The sequence below is a fragment of the Lineus longissimus genome, chromosome 6, assembly GCF_910592395.1.
Source record: "Lineus longissimus chromosome 6, tnLinLong1.2, whole genome shotgun sequence".
NCBI lineage: Eukaryota > Metazoa > Nemertea > Pilidiophora > Heteronemertea > Lineidae > Lineus > Lineus longissimus.
Genome location: NC_088313.1, coordinates 798,571 through 817,449, shown reverse-complemented (window position 1 = coordinate 817,449; position 18,879 = coordinate 798,571). Strand labels below are relative to the sequence as shown.

General features: G+C 41.6%; 1 protein-coding gene across 2 annotated transcripts; it reads right to left on the bottom strand.

Moving 5' to 3' along the window:
• Window positions 1–1,661: 1,661 nt before the first annotated feature.
• Window positions 1,662–18,532, bottom strand: LOC135489119 (prominin-1-like). 2 transcript variants are annotated; one of them, XM_064774302.1, is made up of 26 exons: window positions 18,060–18,532; window positions 16,952–17,007; window positions 15,792–15,997; window positions 15,458–15,578; window positions 14,436–14,502; window positions 13,935–14,030; window positions 13,488–13,690; window positions 13,022–13,090; window positions 11,990–12,053; window positions 11,575–11,651; window positions 11,183–11,256; window positions 10,747–10,899; window positions 10,414–10,546; window positions 9,742–9,842; window positions 8,993–9,077; window positions 8,557–8,697; window positions 7,832–8,002; window positions 7,345–7,398; window positions 7,136–7,216; window positions 6,622–6,690; window positions 5,921–6,013; window positions 4,724–4,836; window positions 4,285–4,311; window positions 3,757–3,816; window positions 3,446–3,475; window positions 1,662–3,149 (listed from the first exon to the last, which is right to left on the bottom strand). In XM_064774302.1, coding segments are annotated over exons 1-26 (2,598 nt in total). In that variant the 5' UTR covers window positions 18,313–18,532; the 3' UTR covers window positions 1,662–3,148. The 2 variants fall into 2 exon arrangements, with proteins under 2 accessions (XP_064630372.1, XP_064630373.1); XM_064774303.1 differs by lacking the exon at window positions 3,757–3,816.
• Between the last annotated feature and the right edge of the window lie 347 nt (window positions 18,533–18,879).

Genomic DNA, 18,879 nt, shown 5'->3' with positions numbered 1-18,879 from the left:
GACGTCACGTGAAGAACCTCTATAGACTGTCCTCTGTCATGCACTGGTCTATTCTTTATAGAGAGGTATCCTTTGGACAACAATCTTCTGTAAAGGATTAACCTCATCTGTCCTCTCCCAGCAAGTTAACGAAGAGAATGCCATTCTTCATGCTCTCGCTCAAGTAGGGTTAACATCCCACCGTATCCTAGCCTTTTCAGTTAAATCACACTCGTCATAATGTCGTCTCCAAGTCTCTTGAAAAGACTGTTTAGGCTGAGTCTTCTGTCCTTTGGAGGCTGCAGGACAGACACTGCCAACGATCACTGCACGAAATGGGTTGGACTGAGTTAATTTTGTTATACTGAGATCAGTATTCTAGCTATGATATGTATTATAATTAGAATATACTGGGATATACTGAGATGGTATATACATGTATTTCGAATAAAAATGTACATGTATATGATTTCAACCCATTTCGTGCAGTGAACCAACTTCAGTGTGTCAATGGATTTCCTTATTTGATCAGATAACCAGCAGGCAGAGGGTGGTTGTTCCATCGTCTGTCCTCTATTAGCCTAATAGTGTTAACGTGTCAGAAAAACTTGGTCTTTTTTTGGTGGTGTGAAGGACTTCCAACCTGACAAGGTAACCAGCTGGCAGAGGGTGGTTGTTCCATCATCAGTCCTGTCGTCTCCATTAGCCTAATAGTGTTAAATTGTCAGAAAAACTTGGCCTTTTAAGGTTGTGTAAAGGTCTTCCCAACCTGATCAGATAACCAGCTGGCAGAGGGTGGTTGTTCCATTGTCTCTCCTTGCCTGTGGCGTCTTTGTACAGTTGTCTCCTGGGTAAAACTTGGTGAGAAAAATGAGTGATCCTTAATACAATCTTGCCAGAGTGAGCCGTCCTCGATGGTTTAGGAAGCATCAGTGCCATAACAACAGCTGATAACAAGTCTTTGACAGAGTGCAGCCTCGACACAAAAACAGCGGAGATGGTCATCAGATACTTTGAGAAGGACTTTGTGACGATGTGAATCAAAATCAAATGAGGATTGACAACGAATTTGAGGGCTTCTTTCCAAAATTATGCTGTGGACAAAGTATTTTTATGTATATATTGATGTCTTTTTGGTGGCACGTTCTGCAAAAGAGAAAGGACTTTGGGAGGATTCACCAGTCTTCTAAGATGGCTGTGGTCCCAAGTAGTACTCAAGTTGTACTTAAAGAGTTGTCAGGTAGATATGGGTACTACCAGTCTCGTGAGAATTGACGACGGCGACTAATGACGGACGCCACGGTATCGTATAAGCTCCCCAGAGGTGAGCTAAAAACTTGCCCGAGTGTTATTGACATGACATGCATAACAAAAGACAATGGTAAATGGACTTTCCTTCTATCATGGAGGGAGGATAAGGGGCTAGAGTCATTCGGCCTTGGTCATCACAACGGGTAGCATGTAACGTGGAGCATGTAGCGTGTAGACTCCTGGACACTCTCGTAACTACATCGTTTAGTGACTCCTCTCGATCCTCCACGATTCATGATGTACATGTAGATCACTTCCCTGGTCCCTGTTAACCAATTGCTCGACAGAAACTAGATGGCGTCATATTTAGGGTGGGGTGGTGGATGGGGTGGTGGGATGCAGGTGGTGAGAAATTGAAGACAAAGGCTGAATGACTTTTGATCAAAAGCATGATTATTTTTAGTCGTTTAGCAACAAAAAACGTGTACATCACATACTGGGTGTAGAAAATAATTCTGAACACATCTGCAACCGGTTTCAAGATTGGGCAACAATTTTATGCAAGGGAAATGATAATCATTTTAAATATTTGTATAGTACATAATTATGTATAGACTCGTATCTATAGAAAAATATGTGCGTTCAAATTTCTGAACACATCGGAGCAGTTTCAAAAGATGGCATCAAATTTATGCAAATGAAATAATAGTCCTTTTAGTACCCACACGAGATTCGGACACCACTGTTACAAACAACGGACATTTGTCAGTATCATCATGGGCATCGTCTACAGACTGAACCAGGTTTACATCAGATCTCTACAGTCCATAAACCCCAAACAGGTCCATTATAGTTGAAGGGGCCAGAGCCAAAATGACTTATCTGAAGTTTCCTTGTTATGAGAAAATAGCAAAAAATACATTACATAGGTTGGTTTGGCTGTCGAATACTTTAATGACTTGATCACCAGGTTAGCAAATCTCGAGTAAACATATTCCAAGTGATCCTACCTTAAATCATGTGAGCAGAAAACATTACTAATTGAGAGAAAGATATGTGAAAGTGAAGAGTTTCATTACAAAACTACATGTACATACTAGTCTACATATTTTGAGACCCGGGGGGGGGGCAACATTACTATGGTCTAAACACAGTTACAAAATTCTATCCATTTGTTGGGAATCATTTTGAAAAGGCATCAGTAAATTTATGGTTGTTTTTTATCATAAAATTGTTACTGATGACCTGAATGTTAAGAAATTTGTAGGATGCATAAGTCGAGGGCAAAGCAATGGTATGGTTTACTCAAATCTAGGATTTGGTGCTTACCATGTTTTCAACTCTTCCAAGTGAAGATTCTTGAGTCGCTAAGTCTTAGATTAAATACGAGTTTGGCCTTAGAAATTTGAAACATTTACCAGATCACAGTTTCAAGCAGAAAGACACTTTACAGTTACAAGCTGAGAAGCCCTATTATTATATGAGTTTGGCCTTAAAAATTTGAAGCATTTAACAATATCACATAAGGCTTTCTAGCAGAAAGTAGCGATAATACATGTGATCATTACAAAGTACATCATAAAATGATGGAGTATTCTATCCTTTTCATTTAACAACTGACAGAGCTAGTAAATACTGATTACATCAGCAGTTTATTGCACTATAACAAGATTGTTGTACTGACGCAAATATGGACAAAGATAACCGGTACTGAATTTACAGATGTAAAGGAAAATCTAACATTTTACAGTATGCTATTCCAAGGAAAATCCCTATTCCTTGGAAAACTTCTAAAGTGGATGGACTAAAGTGGACAGATCATCATCGCGATACGACACATCTTCAGGATTTGTTCTGTCATCATGGTGATTAAGTTCAGATGGTCCGTCGAAGTGCGTCAGCGGAGTGTTTGCAATTATCTGAAATGAAGACATATTAGAGGCTGAAAAGTGCTTTTATTGTTTTGTTTAAATTACTGACCATTCAGTTTTCCTTGTGTTGTGGTAGTTCACAAAACTAACAGGTGTTATGATGTTTACACAGGCCTTGAAAAGGTTCACTCGCTGCATCGTCTACAGGGATGGCTCCAAGTCCCCTTCCTCACTACAAATATTTGCACATATTTTTTGCTTCAAGAGCGGACACTGCTTACACCATCTTATAACACGTAGCCAGCATCATGAAACCATCCCAAACAACAGCTTCTCACACTTACCAGTATCTTTCCTGCGGTGCAACCCGGTTTCTGAAAGAAAACCAACCAAGATGTTATTATCTTTGTAACAGCACGCAGCAAATGCGTCAAGTGATTTAGCTTGGATACAAACAGATTGTTATTAAAGATGAGTAATAGTGTGATGCTAAAAGCAGCGGCGTGTGGTTGTAAGTAGTGTCTTTATCCTTCTGGCCAGGTCAACCCTACACCCAAGTTATCCCTTTGACAGGTGTTCTGGCTTCACTGCAGTGAAGACCCAAACAAAAACCTATAAAAGGCTGTATTTTCCTAGTTTTAGGCCAAACCCATACCTATTGAGTGATGGCGAAACAGGACTATCACCACGTATGTACTTAGCCATGCCTTTCTTCCTGAAATTTAATGTATTAACTTCATCATGCACTTCACACCTTCAGGATAAGTTTGGTGATTGTTCAGTGAATGAAACAATATGAAATTTCATAAACAGCAACTCTGCAGCTCATGGCAGTTGGAAAAATATTAAGGATTATTGAGTTAGTGAACTCACAACTTCACTCAGTAAACGCTTCATGCAAAAGACCATGTTTTAGGAATTGAGCCTTCAGTTGATCAAAGCAAAAGCAAAGCATTCTCAGCATCAGGCCTCAGCACGTTGATAGGCCGTTCCTGGCATTCACGAGAGTTCTTACACTCTCCATTTGAATGACTGATAAACAAGCTCAACCAGTAGCATGGCTTTGAACCAGTGACAAGGTTTCTGCCAGGATTCATTTTGAAGGGCAAAACATTCTCTGAGGGGAGGTAAAATGTATCCTCTGGCAGAGACCCTGGTTTGAATGAACAACTGCATCACTTACTTCTTTCCTTTCTTCCCCTTTTTATCACTGAAAGAAAGAAATAGAAGAATTTAAAGACTCAGAAATAAAGAGGTCACTGAACACCCCCATCATTGCACCTCGAGCATCACAGGTAGGGCCTCATAGTGCATCAGTCAATGCATTACGGTACTATGCATTAGAAAGCTACCTGGATGAACACAGTCACTAATTCAGGGCTACTTCTAAGATTACAGTATAGAGTGTCCTCATAAGAGGAGAGGTGGATTTAGGGGGTGGCACATGAGATGCATGCCCCTTCTCTTCAAAGAGCAGCTTGTTTTCAGGTCACCCACTAGGGTGGAGCCTGTCCAGACTCTGGCTTCTTTCAAGGGCTCACACTATCTGGGTTCATTATTTGTTGCACTTGGCAAAACCATTTCAGGGACTTTTCTTCATGGGAGTGGGATGGAATACTTACAGATCTGGGTCGATTGGTCTGCATACCCTCAGGTACTTGTACAGCTTCACAGAGATAATAATGCTGGGGATGAAAAAAATGGTCGCCCACCCAAGACAAAACCAGAGGCCGTTCTGAAAATAAGAACCAGAAAATTCTATCTAGAAAGAATTCTACAAATTCTACAAAACTCTTAGATTAGTTCTATTGATGTTGAGCATTCGACTGTGGCGCATTGGGTCAACCTCCATGTCACCAGGGCATTGGGTCAACCTCCATGTCACCAGGGCATTGGGTCAACCTCCACGTCATCAGGGCATTGGGTCAACCTCCATGTCACCAGGGCATTGGGTCAACCTCCATGTCACCAGGGCATTGGGTCAACCTCCATGTCACCAGGGCATTGGGTCAACCTCCACGTCACCAGGGCATTTGGTCAACCTCCATGTCACCAGGGCATTGGGTCAACCTCCACGTCACCAGGGCACTGGGTCAACATCCATGTCACCAGGGCATTGGGTCAACCTCCATGTCACCAGGGCATTGGGCAACCTCCATGTCGCCAGGGCATTGGGTCAACCTCCATGTCACCAGGGCATTGGATCAACCTCCATGTCACCACGGCACTGGGTCAACCTCCATGTCACCAGGGCATTGGGTCAACCTCCATGTCACCAGGGCATTGGGTCAACCTCCACGTCACCAGGGCATTGGGTCAACCTCCATGTCACCAGGGCATTGGGTCAACCTCCATGTCACCAGGGCATTGGATCAACCTCCATGTCACCACGGCATTGGGTCAACCTCCATGTCACCAGGGCATTGGGTCAACCTCCATGTCACCAGGGCATTGGGTCAACCTCCATGTCACCAGGGCATTGGGTCAACCTCCATGTCACCAGGGCATTGGGTCAACCTCCATGTCACCAGGGCATTGGGCAACCTCCATGTCGCCAGGGCATTGGGTCAACCTCCATGTCGCCAGGGCATTGGGTCAACCTCCATGTCACCAGGGCATTGGGTCAACCTCCATGTCACCAGGGCATTGGGTCAACCTCCATGTCACCAGGGCATTGGGTCAACCTCCATGTCACCAGGGCATTGAGTCAACCTCCATGTCACCAGGGCATAGGGTCAACCTCCATGTCACCAGGGCCAGGTCACCTGGGCATCAAACCAAGCCCACTCCGAGCAGCGGTTGGCGGTTTCTTTACTTACCACCGTATCGACAATCGACCCGCACACTAAAGTGCCGACGATCGAGTCATAAAAATTCCAGAGAGGAGTACAAATACCAACTTTGTTCTCCACCTAGAAAGAGAAAATAGTATTCATTCAACCCCGGCGTCAATTCGACATCTTTGGCCGTGCTGTCTGCTGAATTGTACAAAATGAAACAATTTGAAAATGAAGAAATAGTGTTCAGTTGGTAAATATGAAAATAACTTCTTCAAACATTTTCCCACTTGCAACTTAATAGTTTCAGAGAAAAGATGTATAATAATGGGTGATATGAATAAAGACTAGCAAATGCTTTTATCTAAAACTCCATGTACATTTACACTAGGCCTTCCTGTACAAAACCGGAGTAAAAGCATTTGCTAGTCTTTATTCATATCACCCATTGACTGTTGTCTGGTTGAGTTTTAAATAAACCAAGAGCATCTGCTTGCAATATTTTTGGTTAAGCAAAGTAAGGAAATAGCATTTAGAAAATTAACATGTCCGAGCTATTTTCTTCAAATATTTCTCAGTATTATCAAGAAAATTATTTTTTTTAAATAACCAAATGAATAAAAGTCATGAAATTTACTTTTTTAGAAATTTTCGCCAAAAACACAATAAAAAGAGGCAAGAAATGTTGGTGACTTACAGTAGTGTTTCTTTAAAGACATAAGAATGGAACTTCAAAAACTTACCGCCGACAATGTCTCGTTCACAAACGATTCCAGGATGCCAAGTAACCTCTGTGCGTAAACAACGACTTCCTGCAATAATGAACAGTCTATACTTAAAGCCAACTTCGTACAAGCAATACAATGCATCATCAAGTCAAACGCAAGTTTCGGAATGGAACCCTATTGCAAGCCCTATTGTTCATCAGGCCAAGTCTGGCTTACTGATCTGTGCGGGGCTTCTAAACAGGAAAAGAGAAGGTTCATTTTCACTGCCCGAGAAAACGTAAAAACAAGACTGAAACGTTGGTGTGTGAAATCCTCTTTAATGTATTAAAAAAAAGTGAAATTGCCATTGAAAGCAAAAAAGGAGAATAATGTCTTTATTTACAGTCAGAAATCACTATTTTACATGATATCAGCAATCAACGCGACCACCCCTGTAAAAACGACTATTTGAACTCAGTCCAGGGATTCATCTCTAGCCATTTGTACCGTTACCCATCTTTTAAGAACTTATAATAATAAAGTTACTCACCGTGGTGACAAGCGTACTTGCATTGTTCTGTAGGTAGGATTGTAGATCAATCAGTGAAGTGTTAACAGCATCGATATCAAGCTGAAAACAAAACAGAAAAGACAGATTAGAGGTCGTCAGGTCCGCTTTTGCTCTTATGAGGACAGAGTCGTAAATGTCGTAACATGACATAGGAAGAATCTCGAGGGCCAGTCCTGGATAAAACTTACCTGAACCTGCAACTTATCTGTTTGAATTGTGGTGAGAGAAGCATTGAAGGCTACCTGAAAGTAAACAATGGATGAGAAGGTCAACTGCTACACATTCATCACGTTCGGTGATTGACCGACTCCGTCTCACTTGGTCAATTAAACAGTATAACAATATATCACCAGTACATGTAGCATTTGCCAACTTTACGTCAGTGGAAACAGTGAAGTCCTTTATCATGTACACTAAATGCACTGATCCGTAAGACATGCTATGAAAACCATCAAAATTGACCACAAAAACAACGCGCAAACTCTTCTGCAATCATGGAAAGTGTCAGCAAGAATCGATTTTGCATTGAAAAGAAGTCTCCGCTGCTTAAATGTTACATGTTCTAACTCAAGGACGACTTCAAAAAGGTGATGCAAATGTGTCTGTCACTGCACAAGAAACTGCTAAAAGATCAAAATCAGAATTTTTATAGTTAGATTTTTAAGATGATCTTACTCTTGCTGTGTCTGTAGTTTGGACCTCTGTTCCATCAAGGGCTTTAATAGTTGCTGCTTCTGCTCTCAGTTCTCCCTCAGCAGTAGTTCCTGTTACTCCTGCTTTCCCCGCCTCACTAATCAAGCCATCAGCATAAGGAGTGAGGGGTGTCTTGACCGAATCCTTGGAAAGCTAAAATGTAAATCAACCTTACATTGTAATTGTATAAATAAGTACCATATACCGTGATCGCCTCGTGGTCAAGACGTCCGCCTTGTTGATAGAAGGTTATAGGTTCAAGGCTCACTGCTAACCTCTTTCCGATGCGGCCAGTTGGTTAGCCACCACAGCTAGTTAATTATAGGGTACAAAAAACCTTCTCGTTAGGCGCCTGGCATTAGAGACAGGAGTTTGGACGTACAGCGTGTCTCCGAAGCCATTAGCTGGCTGGTCCATTCATTGATAAACAATACTTTATTGTAGAATCTCATACAAACTTAGCAATCCTCTCCTCCCTTATCCACTTTTTCACCACCAGCTTAGCATCCTCTCAAATGAGTTTTCCCACTTCTGTCTCAATATATCTATGGCTTTACATCCAATATTGCTAACTGGCATTCCCCACTGTTCTACCCACATTGTTGTCTGGTTGATCCAGATCATCGCTAGGTCAAGTGACCTTAGCTGCTCCAAAGTTGGTATCAATATCATGGAGCCAATCTCAGAAATTGCCCACAACCACCTACCTCTGCAATCATCAAAGTGAAGTCAGCATTCAGAGATTGTTTTAATTTGTCCAAGGTTGTCATGAGATCACCTGTCACTGTTGTTACGCCCGACAGATCAATATTGTTGTTATTTTTAAGATCATCTTCGATATTAAATTGCTGAAAAAATAAACAAATTAAAAAAGACTGCCACCATTTGAAGGGATGCAGACCTAATCTTTTCTTATCTTATCAAAATATTCTGTCTTTAGTCAACATTCTTAGGGGATCAGCTTTATGAACTTAATCAACGTAATGCCTTAGAAACGATCGCTTGAATGAATTTCACATTTTTAAGTCGTAACAAGAAAAGGGTAAACATGAATTCCAAAAAACTTCTATGAAAAAAACAACATCCTCACCAAAAAAATGCATCAATATGAACTAATCAAATGACAAAATAATCAAAACCTACACTTTTGTAATCAGTGGCCGAACTGAGGTCAATCAAGTTATTTAGCTTCAGAGCTTTCCAAGCCGATTTATGGTTCTTGCAATCACTGCAAAAAACAATTTTTTTCTGATTAGACAAAGAAGAGCTGGTTGAATTCATTTTTAGCTCAGATTCAACAGGTTTCCTTTTGGACCTATTCCTCACAAGTGAGAGGCTGCTTCATTCTGTCAGCATTCATGTACACAAGCAAATTACCCGAGGTGAGGGCTGAATAAGGCTACACGTTGAATCACAAGGGCTGATGGGTTGTACTGAAGGCAGTATCGAGGAGACATGTCATCAAATCAGTTGTCCTCAGACAAAACAGGGTGTATGAGCATAGGCACGTCCATCCAACAGCACAGGCCTAGTGTGTTGCTGTCCAGCACATTCCAAGTTTATAAAAGAGATGAGGAACCCAAGGCCCATAATTCAACCTTCTCAACAATTTACAGAGGATTCTGTTGTAGCAGTCTTACTCCCCCTGGAAAAGGTGCCCTCTCCTTACCTGTTGTAGGGCATGTGTATGTTTAAGGCATTGATACCTCACTGGAGGTAATGGTTGTCTCACCAAAACGTGAGGGTGGAGTTAAAATGTTGACCAAAACCGAGGTTGCCTCAGACCATAACCGCTGAAGGCTTCGTTTGCGCACAGTGCATTTACACTGTAAAGTGTGGTTCATTCTAAATCCAGGTATTTTAGAGCAACGTATCAAATAATATTTACTAACCTTAAAACTCCAGAAATTGTCAAATTGATTTTATTGTCTCCAAGGATCATGCCAGAGAGGAAATATCCGTCACCAAGTATGCCGTTTGGTTTATCAATCAGCTGGAATTGAAGATAAATGATTATAACATCTTTGTGACTGCTGCAGAATTGAGAGTATAATGATGGCTTTACTGTAAACCTAGAATTACTTGTGGCCATTTTTTGTTTCGTTATTTTGTGAAGTTGCAACTTTGGCCTGCATTGAATTTAGCATTTTGACAACCCTGTGATAGTAATTTCAATCAGATTTTCATTTGTTAGGTCAGTTATTTCACGATTATCTCGGTATTGCTAAAACGGCGATGATAAAAGGGTAACAAACATTTCCAGCTTTACGTTATGCTAAACGCAAACGAATAATCAGGCCAAGGTCATGTAACCTAATGAGGGAAAGGTATTCGTGTAATCTACATTAAATTAAGTTTTGGTGGCTTATCTTGGTAAAGATATGTCGTCAACATAAATATTCGAATAATAAGGAAATGACAGTGTCATGACTTTGCAATGGAGTAAATTGTGATGTTCATCATAACGCAGTGAGCCATGATATAATCATTTGAGAGTTACATGTTTAACGCGGCCATAGTCATTTTGTTTGCTAGCAAAAGAGTCTAAAATTCCTGAAGCTTACTGTCTTAAAAATTTTAAAATTTGGATCAAGGAGGGGCTCGCACATCAGCTTCTGTAGGTTTCCTCCTACGATGAAGGTCAGACTGGTGAGCAGCATTAGCAGCCAGGAGAAGATGAAAGCGAATCCAACAGATCTGAAAGAAAATAACGAATCAAACTGTGACTTAGCAGACGGAACAGGACCGCCAAAGTTTCACCTCCTGAGTCAGAGACCCGAGCCTCTACACCACCGCAGCTTCTTATAAATGGTTGAACTAATGATCAAAACACACGCTGGATGATGACGGTATATGATGCAAGAGTGTAAGAGAAATAAGACTGACAAGAAACTCACGCCATAAGAAAGTTTGCACCAGTCTGATTACAGCAGCTTCTCTCAGTTGGATCCACCTTTGGTCTGTACGTGACAGCCCCAATTATGCATCCGATGTACTGGAACCCCGCAATCATGATGAGAAGGCAACCAAGGCCTATGCCACCATACCATCTGAAATGAATAGACATCAATCATTAAGCACTACACCATTCGTTCAGACGTATTTACTGTTGGTCCAACTATATCTTATTGCCAGGCGATGACTGCCAGACTGTGACAGAAGGCTCATAGCCTCCTACAGTTTTCAACAATGTTTCTTTTCCCAACATGTAACTCCATGAATACGTCAAAGGCAAATTTTAGAGACTGTGAAATGCCCTTCTTCCTTCAGTTGAGGGCAAGGTGAACTTGACATAACCAATTGTGCATGATTTGATAAGTGAGCAGTACTTACCGGTACTTGTCATATGGCCCAATCTGACCAGTGTATTCCGTAATCATTTTCTTTGCGTCAGTCAGCACACCCAACTGGAGAATATCAAAAAAACATTTCATTTCATTTCATGGACATGTATGGTAAACCTCATTCTGAACCATCAGAGTTAGTTGGTGTAACAGAGTCTGGGTCAGGGGAGGGGATTCAAGGCTTGAGGGTCAAGATGGGTAAACCTGGACATTTTACTATTTCAATTTAAAATTCAGATATTTTGCAGGCCATGTTTGAAGTACATGTAGTTCTTGACTGGAGACTTCCCTCGTTATCAGGTGCATCATTCCAATGCTTTGAATATCATAAAGACAACTTATGGTTTGATGTAAACGTTTTTGAAAGTGTAAATGACTTACGTTGTTTGTGAGTCCGCTGACCTGCTTCATCGCATTGTTGATGGTCGAGTAAAAGGAATCAATTTTTTGGATTGCGTCTGGAATATGAAGATATTTTTAAAGAAACAAAAAGCACTTGACATCACTTGCAGCCAACCCATGGTCACTCCTGATGACAGGAAAAGCATCACTATATCAAAAACATGTGACGGTGTGTTTTCTCAATATTTTTGGGTGATTTTTATGTTTGCAAATCGGGGTTACTTCCTATACAATGCCAAAGAGGGCAGTGCTTGGCTCATCACCATGTGTTCGCTATCCAGTATCATGTCGATGATGACGTCATCTGCACTTCATGCATAACAAATCATGACAACACACTAACAGAAACACAAAATGTTTGAAAGAAAGTTATAGCATAAATTAAGCAGCTCACCCGCTCTCACTGTAGCTGTATCAGTCTGAATCGTTGTTGGGATATCATAGAAACTCTTTGTTGACTGCAAATAGAGCAGGTGGTAAGGCGGTAATGTGGTAACGTGGTAATGTGGTAAGGGGGTAAGGTGGTAAGGTGGTAAGGTGGTAACATGGTAACGTGGTGAGGTGGTAACGTGGTAAGGTGGTAAGGTGGTAAGGTGGTAATGCGGTAAGGTGTTAAGGTGGTAAGGTGGCAAGGTGGGAAGGTGGTAACGTGGTAAGGTGGTAACGTGGTAAGGTGGTAACGTGGTAAGGTGGTAACGTGGTAAGGTGGTAACGTGGTAAGGTGGTAACGTGGTAAGGTGGTAACGGGGTAAGGTGGTAAGGTGGTAAGGTGGAAAGGTGGAAAGGTGGTAAGGTGGTAAGGTGGTAAGGTGGTAAGGTGGTAAGGTGGTAACGTGGTAATGTGGTAAGGTGGTAACGGGGTAAGGTGGTAAGGTGGTAAGGTGGTAAGGTGGAAAGGTGGAAAGGTGGTAAGGTGGTAAGGTGGTAAGGTGGTAAGGTGGTAAGGTGGTAAGGTGGCAAGGTGGTAAGGTGGTAAGGTGGTAACGTGGCAAGGTGGTAAGGTGGAAAGGTGGTAACGTGGTAAGGTGGTAAGGTGGTAAGGTGGTAAGGTGGTAAGGAATGTTCATCGAATAAAGGTTATTTGCCAACATCATGAAAATAAAACACCTTGCTTGCACCATTCACATCACGGTCTTGTCACTTCTTGAGATTTCAACTTTCTGGATAGGGAGTCTATTAGTGTTGTAATAGTTTTTAAGTTAACAGTTAGTTGAAAATTTCATGCTTCAAAAGACAATTTTCAAGGGTTATTTCAAGCCCGGGTCACAATCCCTGGAGGCCGGGTCAATGTCACTGTGAGACTGTGAGAGATCAGCCAAGGTAAGACAAAGCTAGAGGAACTAAGTCGGATCTATAATCCTGTGCTCAAGCCAGAATTGAAAGGAAATCTTTCATAGCAAAAAGAGAACATGCTCATGATACCTACTTTTTCAAACTCATCTGTGAGATTCTTTGATGCAGCAGCGTTTATATCTGTGGTATCTATGTTTGGTATCTTCAAAAGAGAATCAACACAATTAAAACAATATGATGCCTGATCATATCCTATACATTCGCTGGATGAAAATCAATATACAGAGTCCATGATTTGAGACATCGATGATCCTCTCCCAATATGTGGGGCCTCACATTTTACATTTATACCAGGATAGAAGCTACCAGAGGAAATAAGGCTACTGATAGTTGACTTTGGCATGGGAAACCTATCCTGCAAAAGTCCTCATTTTCAGGAACTGTCGCAGTTGATTGAAGATTGGAATGATTTAAATGTCAATATTCATTTGAGGGAGGTTTCCTTTCACCAAATTTGAAGAGAAACTTGAGAAATGAGAGCCATGCGAAAACATTTCCAAACATCTTTAACCTCATGATAGAGGAATAGTTATACCTACCAAAGCAGGGTTCGAGTCAATATCCAATGTAGCTGTCGGATAGGTATTGCATGATACTACGCCTGAACAACCCGTTACACCCTGTGTGGCAACGACTTTGCCTCGCTCAGTATCTAACTTTGCCTTCAAGTCATCCGATGCAGTTTTGAATGCTGTTTGTTGGGTAGCAGCCGAATTGAAGGCGCCATTCAGCTTTTGCATTGCTGGAAGAAACACGATGGATTGTATTACACCTTTACTTGATAAAAGTTATAATAAATGATAAATAAAATTTAAATTGTCATGGCTTTATACTTGGTATCAAGTATATACTTGTTGGTATAAAAGAACTTGAAGTTACATTGTTAGCTTTATGGTTAGAATACCATGACTAGAAGACACGGTAATATAGAAAGTTATAGCAGCGGTGATGAGCGGATGCTGCATTGTAACATTATGACTACTTACAGGTATCGAGGGCAATAATCTTCTGGAACATGACATCAATCTTAAACTTCTTTATCATTTCATCTCGAAGTTTCTCGCCGAGAATCACGCCGATATCTGAAAGGATTCGAGGAATATCAATGTAGGGCAATCTTAAAACTTCTTGTTTCAATGAAGAACATTCTTGGAACTGAAATGCCTGAGTTGGTATCAAAGCTGTTGATACATCATCAAGTGATACACGAGTTTCTGATTGGAACCCTATAGCAGGTCCTACTGGAAGTATGTTCATCAGGCCGAATCTCGCTGACTGATCTGCGCCGACTTATAAACTTTGAAAATTTTTCAGAATTTTGAATAAGTTCAACAATTTTGGCGGGAAAACCTAATCATGCATTTTGTCCCCGGATTTTCAACGTCACTAACGCGACCACCATGGTAACGCAACCATTCAACCTCGGTCCCATGAGTGGTCGTGTTACCGGGGTTCCACTGTACATGAAATCATGCATTTGCACTTACTGTCCAAGTCTCGCTTGAGGACGCTTGCAGTGAAGTTGTAGTTTGTCAGAGAGGCATGATTGACTTCCTGAAATCATATCAAGACCATAGTATAATAGAATTCCAGAGTAAAATAATATAATACTGCATTATGGAAATATTATCAACCTGGCAATCATTTAATAATTTCTACAAGGTATACCAAAGGTTTCAGAATCTAAGGCTAAGCCAATATAAGTTAGCCTTTATGATAAATTTTCCCTTCAGGAGATTTCCTTTTTTCCTTTTATGGCAAAACTTTTTGAGATATATCCTAAAGACCATACATATTTTGAAAGCCAAATAGATAAGCATGAATACGCATACACAAAAATCACAATCCAACCCTATCTGAGCTCTGGCGGTATCCAGGATACCTGGAACACCTCCCTGTGCTTCCAACAAGGTCGAGTGAGGGCTGACCCACTAAAACTTGCCGAGTCCTGGATTCGCCTCAGACATTTCAAATGAATCATCCTATTAAAATGTAACACATTGTGATGAAAAATTTCATGATCAATTCCCCTACATGGAGCCATCCATGTCAAAGCCCTCTTTATAATCATGTCTCACTAAAATGATATTCGTTTTAGTCTCAATTGGAATCACCATTGCAAGACGAACTTCCCGGTTGTCATGATAAAAAAAATATTGATCTTGGGGCCTTCTCCACACTGAGATCAAATTAGCGGGTAATGAAAAGACACCACAGGGTGCCAATATCTCATTTGTGATTGAATCAGAAAAGGTTTACACCCAACTGATGAATTAGGTCATGTGTCTAATAATGAGCTTTACAGCCCAAGGCAAGGCAAGACAGTCATCCATTATGTATTCACTATACATTTTAGATGACTGTCTCGGCCTCAACAAGGCTCCTTTCAAAACCTCGAATGATTTATAATTTTTTTGACACAACATAAAACTTAAAACCTTTAGGCAGTCCACTCGGGTTAGTACAATATGAAAAAGCATTACTCTTTGGGGAGCGTCCAGGTACCTACCAAGATCACATTGCCCAGGAAAGTCTCCAAATCGTTGATATTGTTCACAGCCACTGTTCCCACATTATTCAGAGTCTTTGTGGTTTGATTGTTGGCCACTAATGAGCAGGCAGCAGGAATCCTGGCAAAATGGAGAAGATTAAGTTATCTATATAGCCACCTAATTTTTATTGGATCATATGCAAAGCTGATTTTCATCACAAATCTAAACCATAAGGTCTAAAAACTCGTAAATATTGCGATTTGCTTGACTTTTTTGAAGGTACATATCTGTCTTCTCAAATCCTTTGAGAGTTTATCTGGGGTGAAACCGTGCCATGATAGTACTACTCACATGATGAAAGTCGCCATCACAAACCCAAGAACTGTAAACGCAATTCGATGACAATTGCTGATATTTTCTGGCTTGTGTATTTTCTTCCCGCCACAATTACCGCAGAGACGACAGCAGCAGAAACAGCATCCGACGATCGGCATGATGATGACGAAGAGTATACCAATAGCAAAACAGATTCCGAAACCGATACCGTACATCACCAGCTGTAAAAATGAAAAGTTGATGGGTTAGCGCATGACGTATGATAACTCACATTTTAAGGTAACATCCACTTCTTTTCTGCAGATCCAAAAAACACGTCATCACGCTTACCACACTGCCACTGGGCCACCTCATCACGCTTACCACACTGCCACTGGACCACCTCATCACGCTTACCACACTGCCACTGGGCCACCTCATCACGCTTACCACACTGCCACTGGGCCACTTCATCACGCTTACCACACTGCCACTGGGCCACCTCATCACGCTTACCACACTGCCACTGGGCCACCTCATCATGCTTACCACACTGCCACTGGGCCACCTCATCACGCTTACCACACTGCCACTGGGTCACCTCATCACGCTTACCACACTGCCACTGGGCCACCTCATCACGCTTACCACACTGCCACTGGGCCACATCATCATGCTTACCACACTGCCACTGGGCCACCTCATCACGCTTACCACACTGCCACTGGGCCACCTCATCATGCTTACCACACTGCCACTGGGCCACCTCATCACGCTTACCACACTGCCACTGGGTCACCTCATCACGCTTACCACACTGCCACTGGGCCACCTCATCACGCTTACCACACTGCCACTGGGCCACCTCATCACGCTTACCACACTGCCACTGGGCCACCTCGTCACGCTTACCACACTGCCACTGGGCCACTTCATCACGCTTACCACACTGCCACTGGGCCACCTCATCACGCTTACCACACTGCCACTGGGCCACCTCATCACGCTTACCACACTGCCACTGGGCCACCTCATCGCGCTTACCACTGCCACTGGGCTACATCTACTTTTTACATGAGGAAAAGAAGTAAATGCATCTAAAAACAGACATCTCACATCCTAGTTATCGATTGCATGGCCTTGGAGGACTCAGCTGAGTTTTGTTTTACCAATTTGCTCAAATCATATCAACTCACCGACATCGGGTCATTGAGGGCAGACATGTCCCCGCCAATCACTTTTGCTATCATATCTGAAAAGAAGTTAAATATACAAATAAAAATGAACTGTAGATCGCACAGCAGGAGGATTCTTTTCATGGAATTGGGCGTCGCCCTGGTACCAAGGGAGAACTAAGCTGGACCCAACTGGTCATTTGGGAATAAAAAAATAACATATTTTTTCATCCATTGATGAGTGTTGTAACCGTCCTGAACAGAACAGTTTCAATAGGCTTCCAAATCTTTTAAATAAATAATTTTGCGCCATCATGATTGCTTGAAGGAAGTTGCCAAACCGGCTAGTGAAGGCATACAAGATATGAAAAGAAAAAGTGCCTTGTGAACCAGAATAGGCTGGCTGGCTTTTCAAATTGACAAAATAAAGGTATAGAACTGTGGCCATTATTCAGCCAGTGAATGATTCCTTTCGAAAACTAGTCAGCTTTCTATGAATATATCAATGAAACAATGATCCTGTATGAGAACTTTGGGAGTACTTTCTGATATTCAATTGAACAAGGTCATTTTATCGTCTTAAATTTCTAATTATGTAGGCCCTTCTCCCGGGTAACACCAAACAGTTTACATATGCTGTACACAATTGAATGGGTCTTCTTTATGGTGATCTATCAACCATATTTAAAAGACAGATATAATACAATCATATCTTAGAAATGCATTTATAGGAGAAAGGTAGGTTCAATAGAAGACATATTTGGCTTTGACACACTTGCGTGTCCAAACTCATGCTCCTGATCGTAATTTACACTCAACAAGCTGTTCATAACACAAATGGTAAAATCAACTGTTTACATCTTATTTCATCCCAGCAACATCTGGTTCAGCGTTTTCTAACTGCCTGAATCTTGCCTAGACAATGACGTTCTATTTTCTATTTCGGTGCCAATACGCTGGCCCCTTGAACACGTCGGATGTTCTTAAATGCCCCAAGTATTTCATAAAGTGATATTTCAACAGAGAAAAATCATCAGGTGTCATTTATCTTGCTAGTGTCTCACAGGCAAACAGTATTTCAAACAATTTCATAAGTAATCTACTCACTCTTTAAAACAACCCAACTTACCATAGGGGAACTCATTAGGCTGCACGACATCTAGGAACGTCTTCATCATTTTATAAAGCGGCGCCAGTCCACCATAATCAACGGGGTCGTTTGATGCATATGGCTTACCCTGGGGCAACGGCCCCCAGGTGATGTTGCTTGAACTGTCAGCAACATTTCCCTTTTGATCTTCGACGATCGCTGGTGTCACTGTCCCGCCATATGCAACAGCAATAAATGTCAGGATGAACACTAGCGGGTAAAAATGTTCCATTTTTGACACAATCCGCTCCCTGAATTTCAGAAATCCAGTTGTTGAAACGGATAATCACCAAATCCAACCTCGTTCAAGGCTATGGCTTGGTGTCAGTCCTAAAAATTAAAGATCTAAAAAGTTCCCTTTTTCCACTAGGAATGGTATTTTAGCTCAGATGACGGAAAATATCACTCCTCACTCACTGCTCGTCGAAGCTCCTCTGGTGTCCTCAAACACAGGCTTCCAGAATATCATGTTTGAGTCGAAGCTTTCAAAGAAAAGCATCGAAGCGTGCTTCAAGTGTTGACTTTCATGCATGATGAGTCACCAAAGGCCTAGTTTTTGGCCACTAAAAACATTTTAGAGATGTGTGCCAGGTTGAGGCCATGTCATAGTCATCAAATGCTCTGCGCTCGGGCATTTGAAAGGGTGCTATTTAGTCAAACTGTTATCAGGTAGAACACGAAATCGGAGTTCACCAGTCGAATTGAATGCTATAGTATTCAGAGATGATATCAGATATGGCCTTAAGAAGTCTGGTAATTTCCATGAAGAGATGGCTACCGATTGGCATCACTGGCGCCC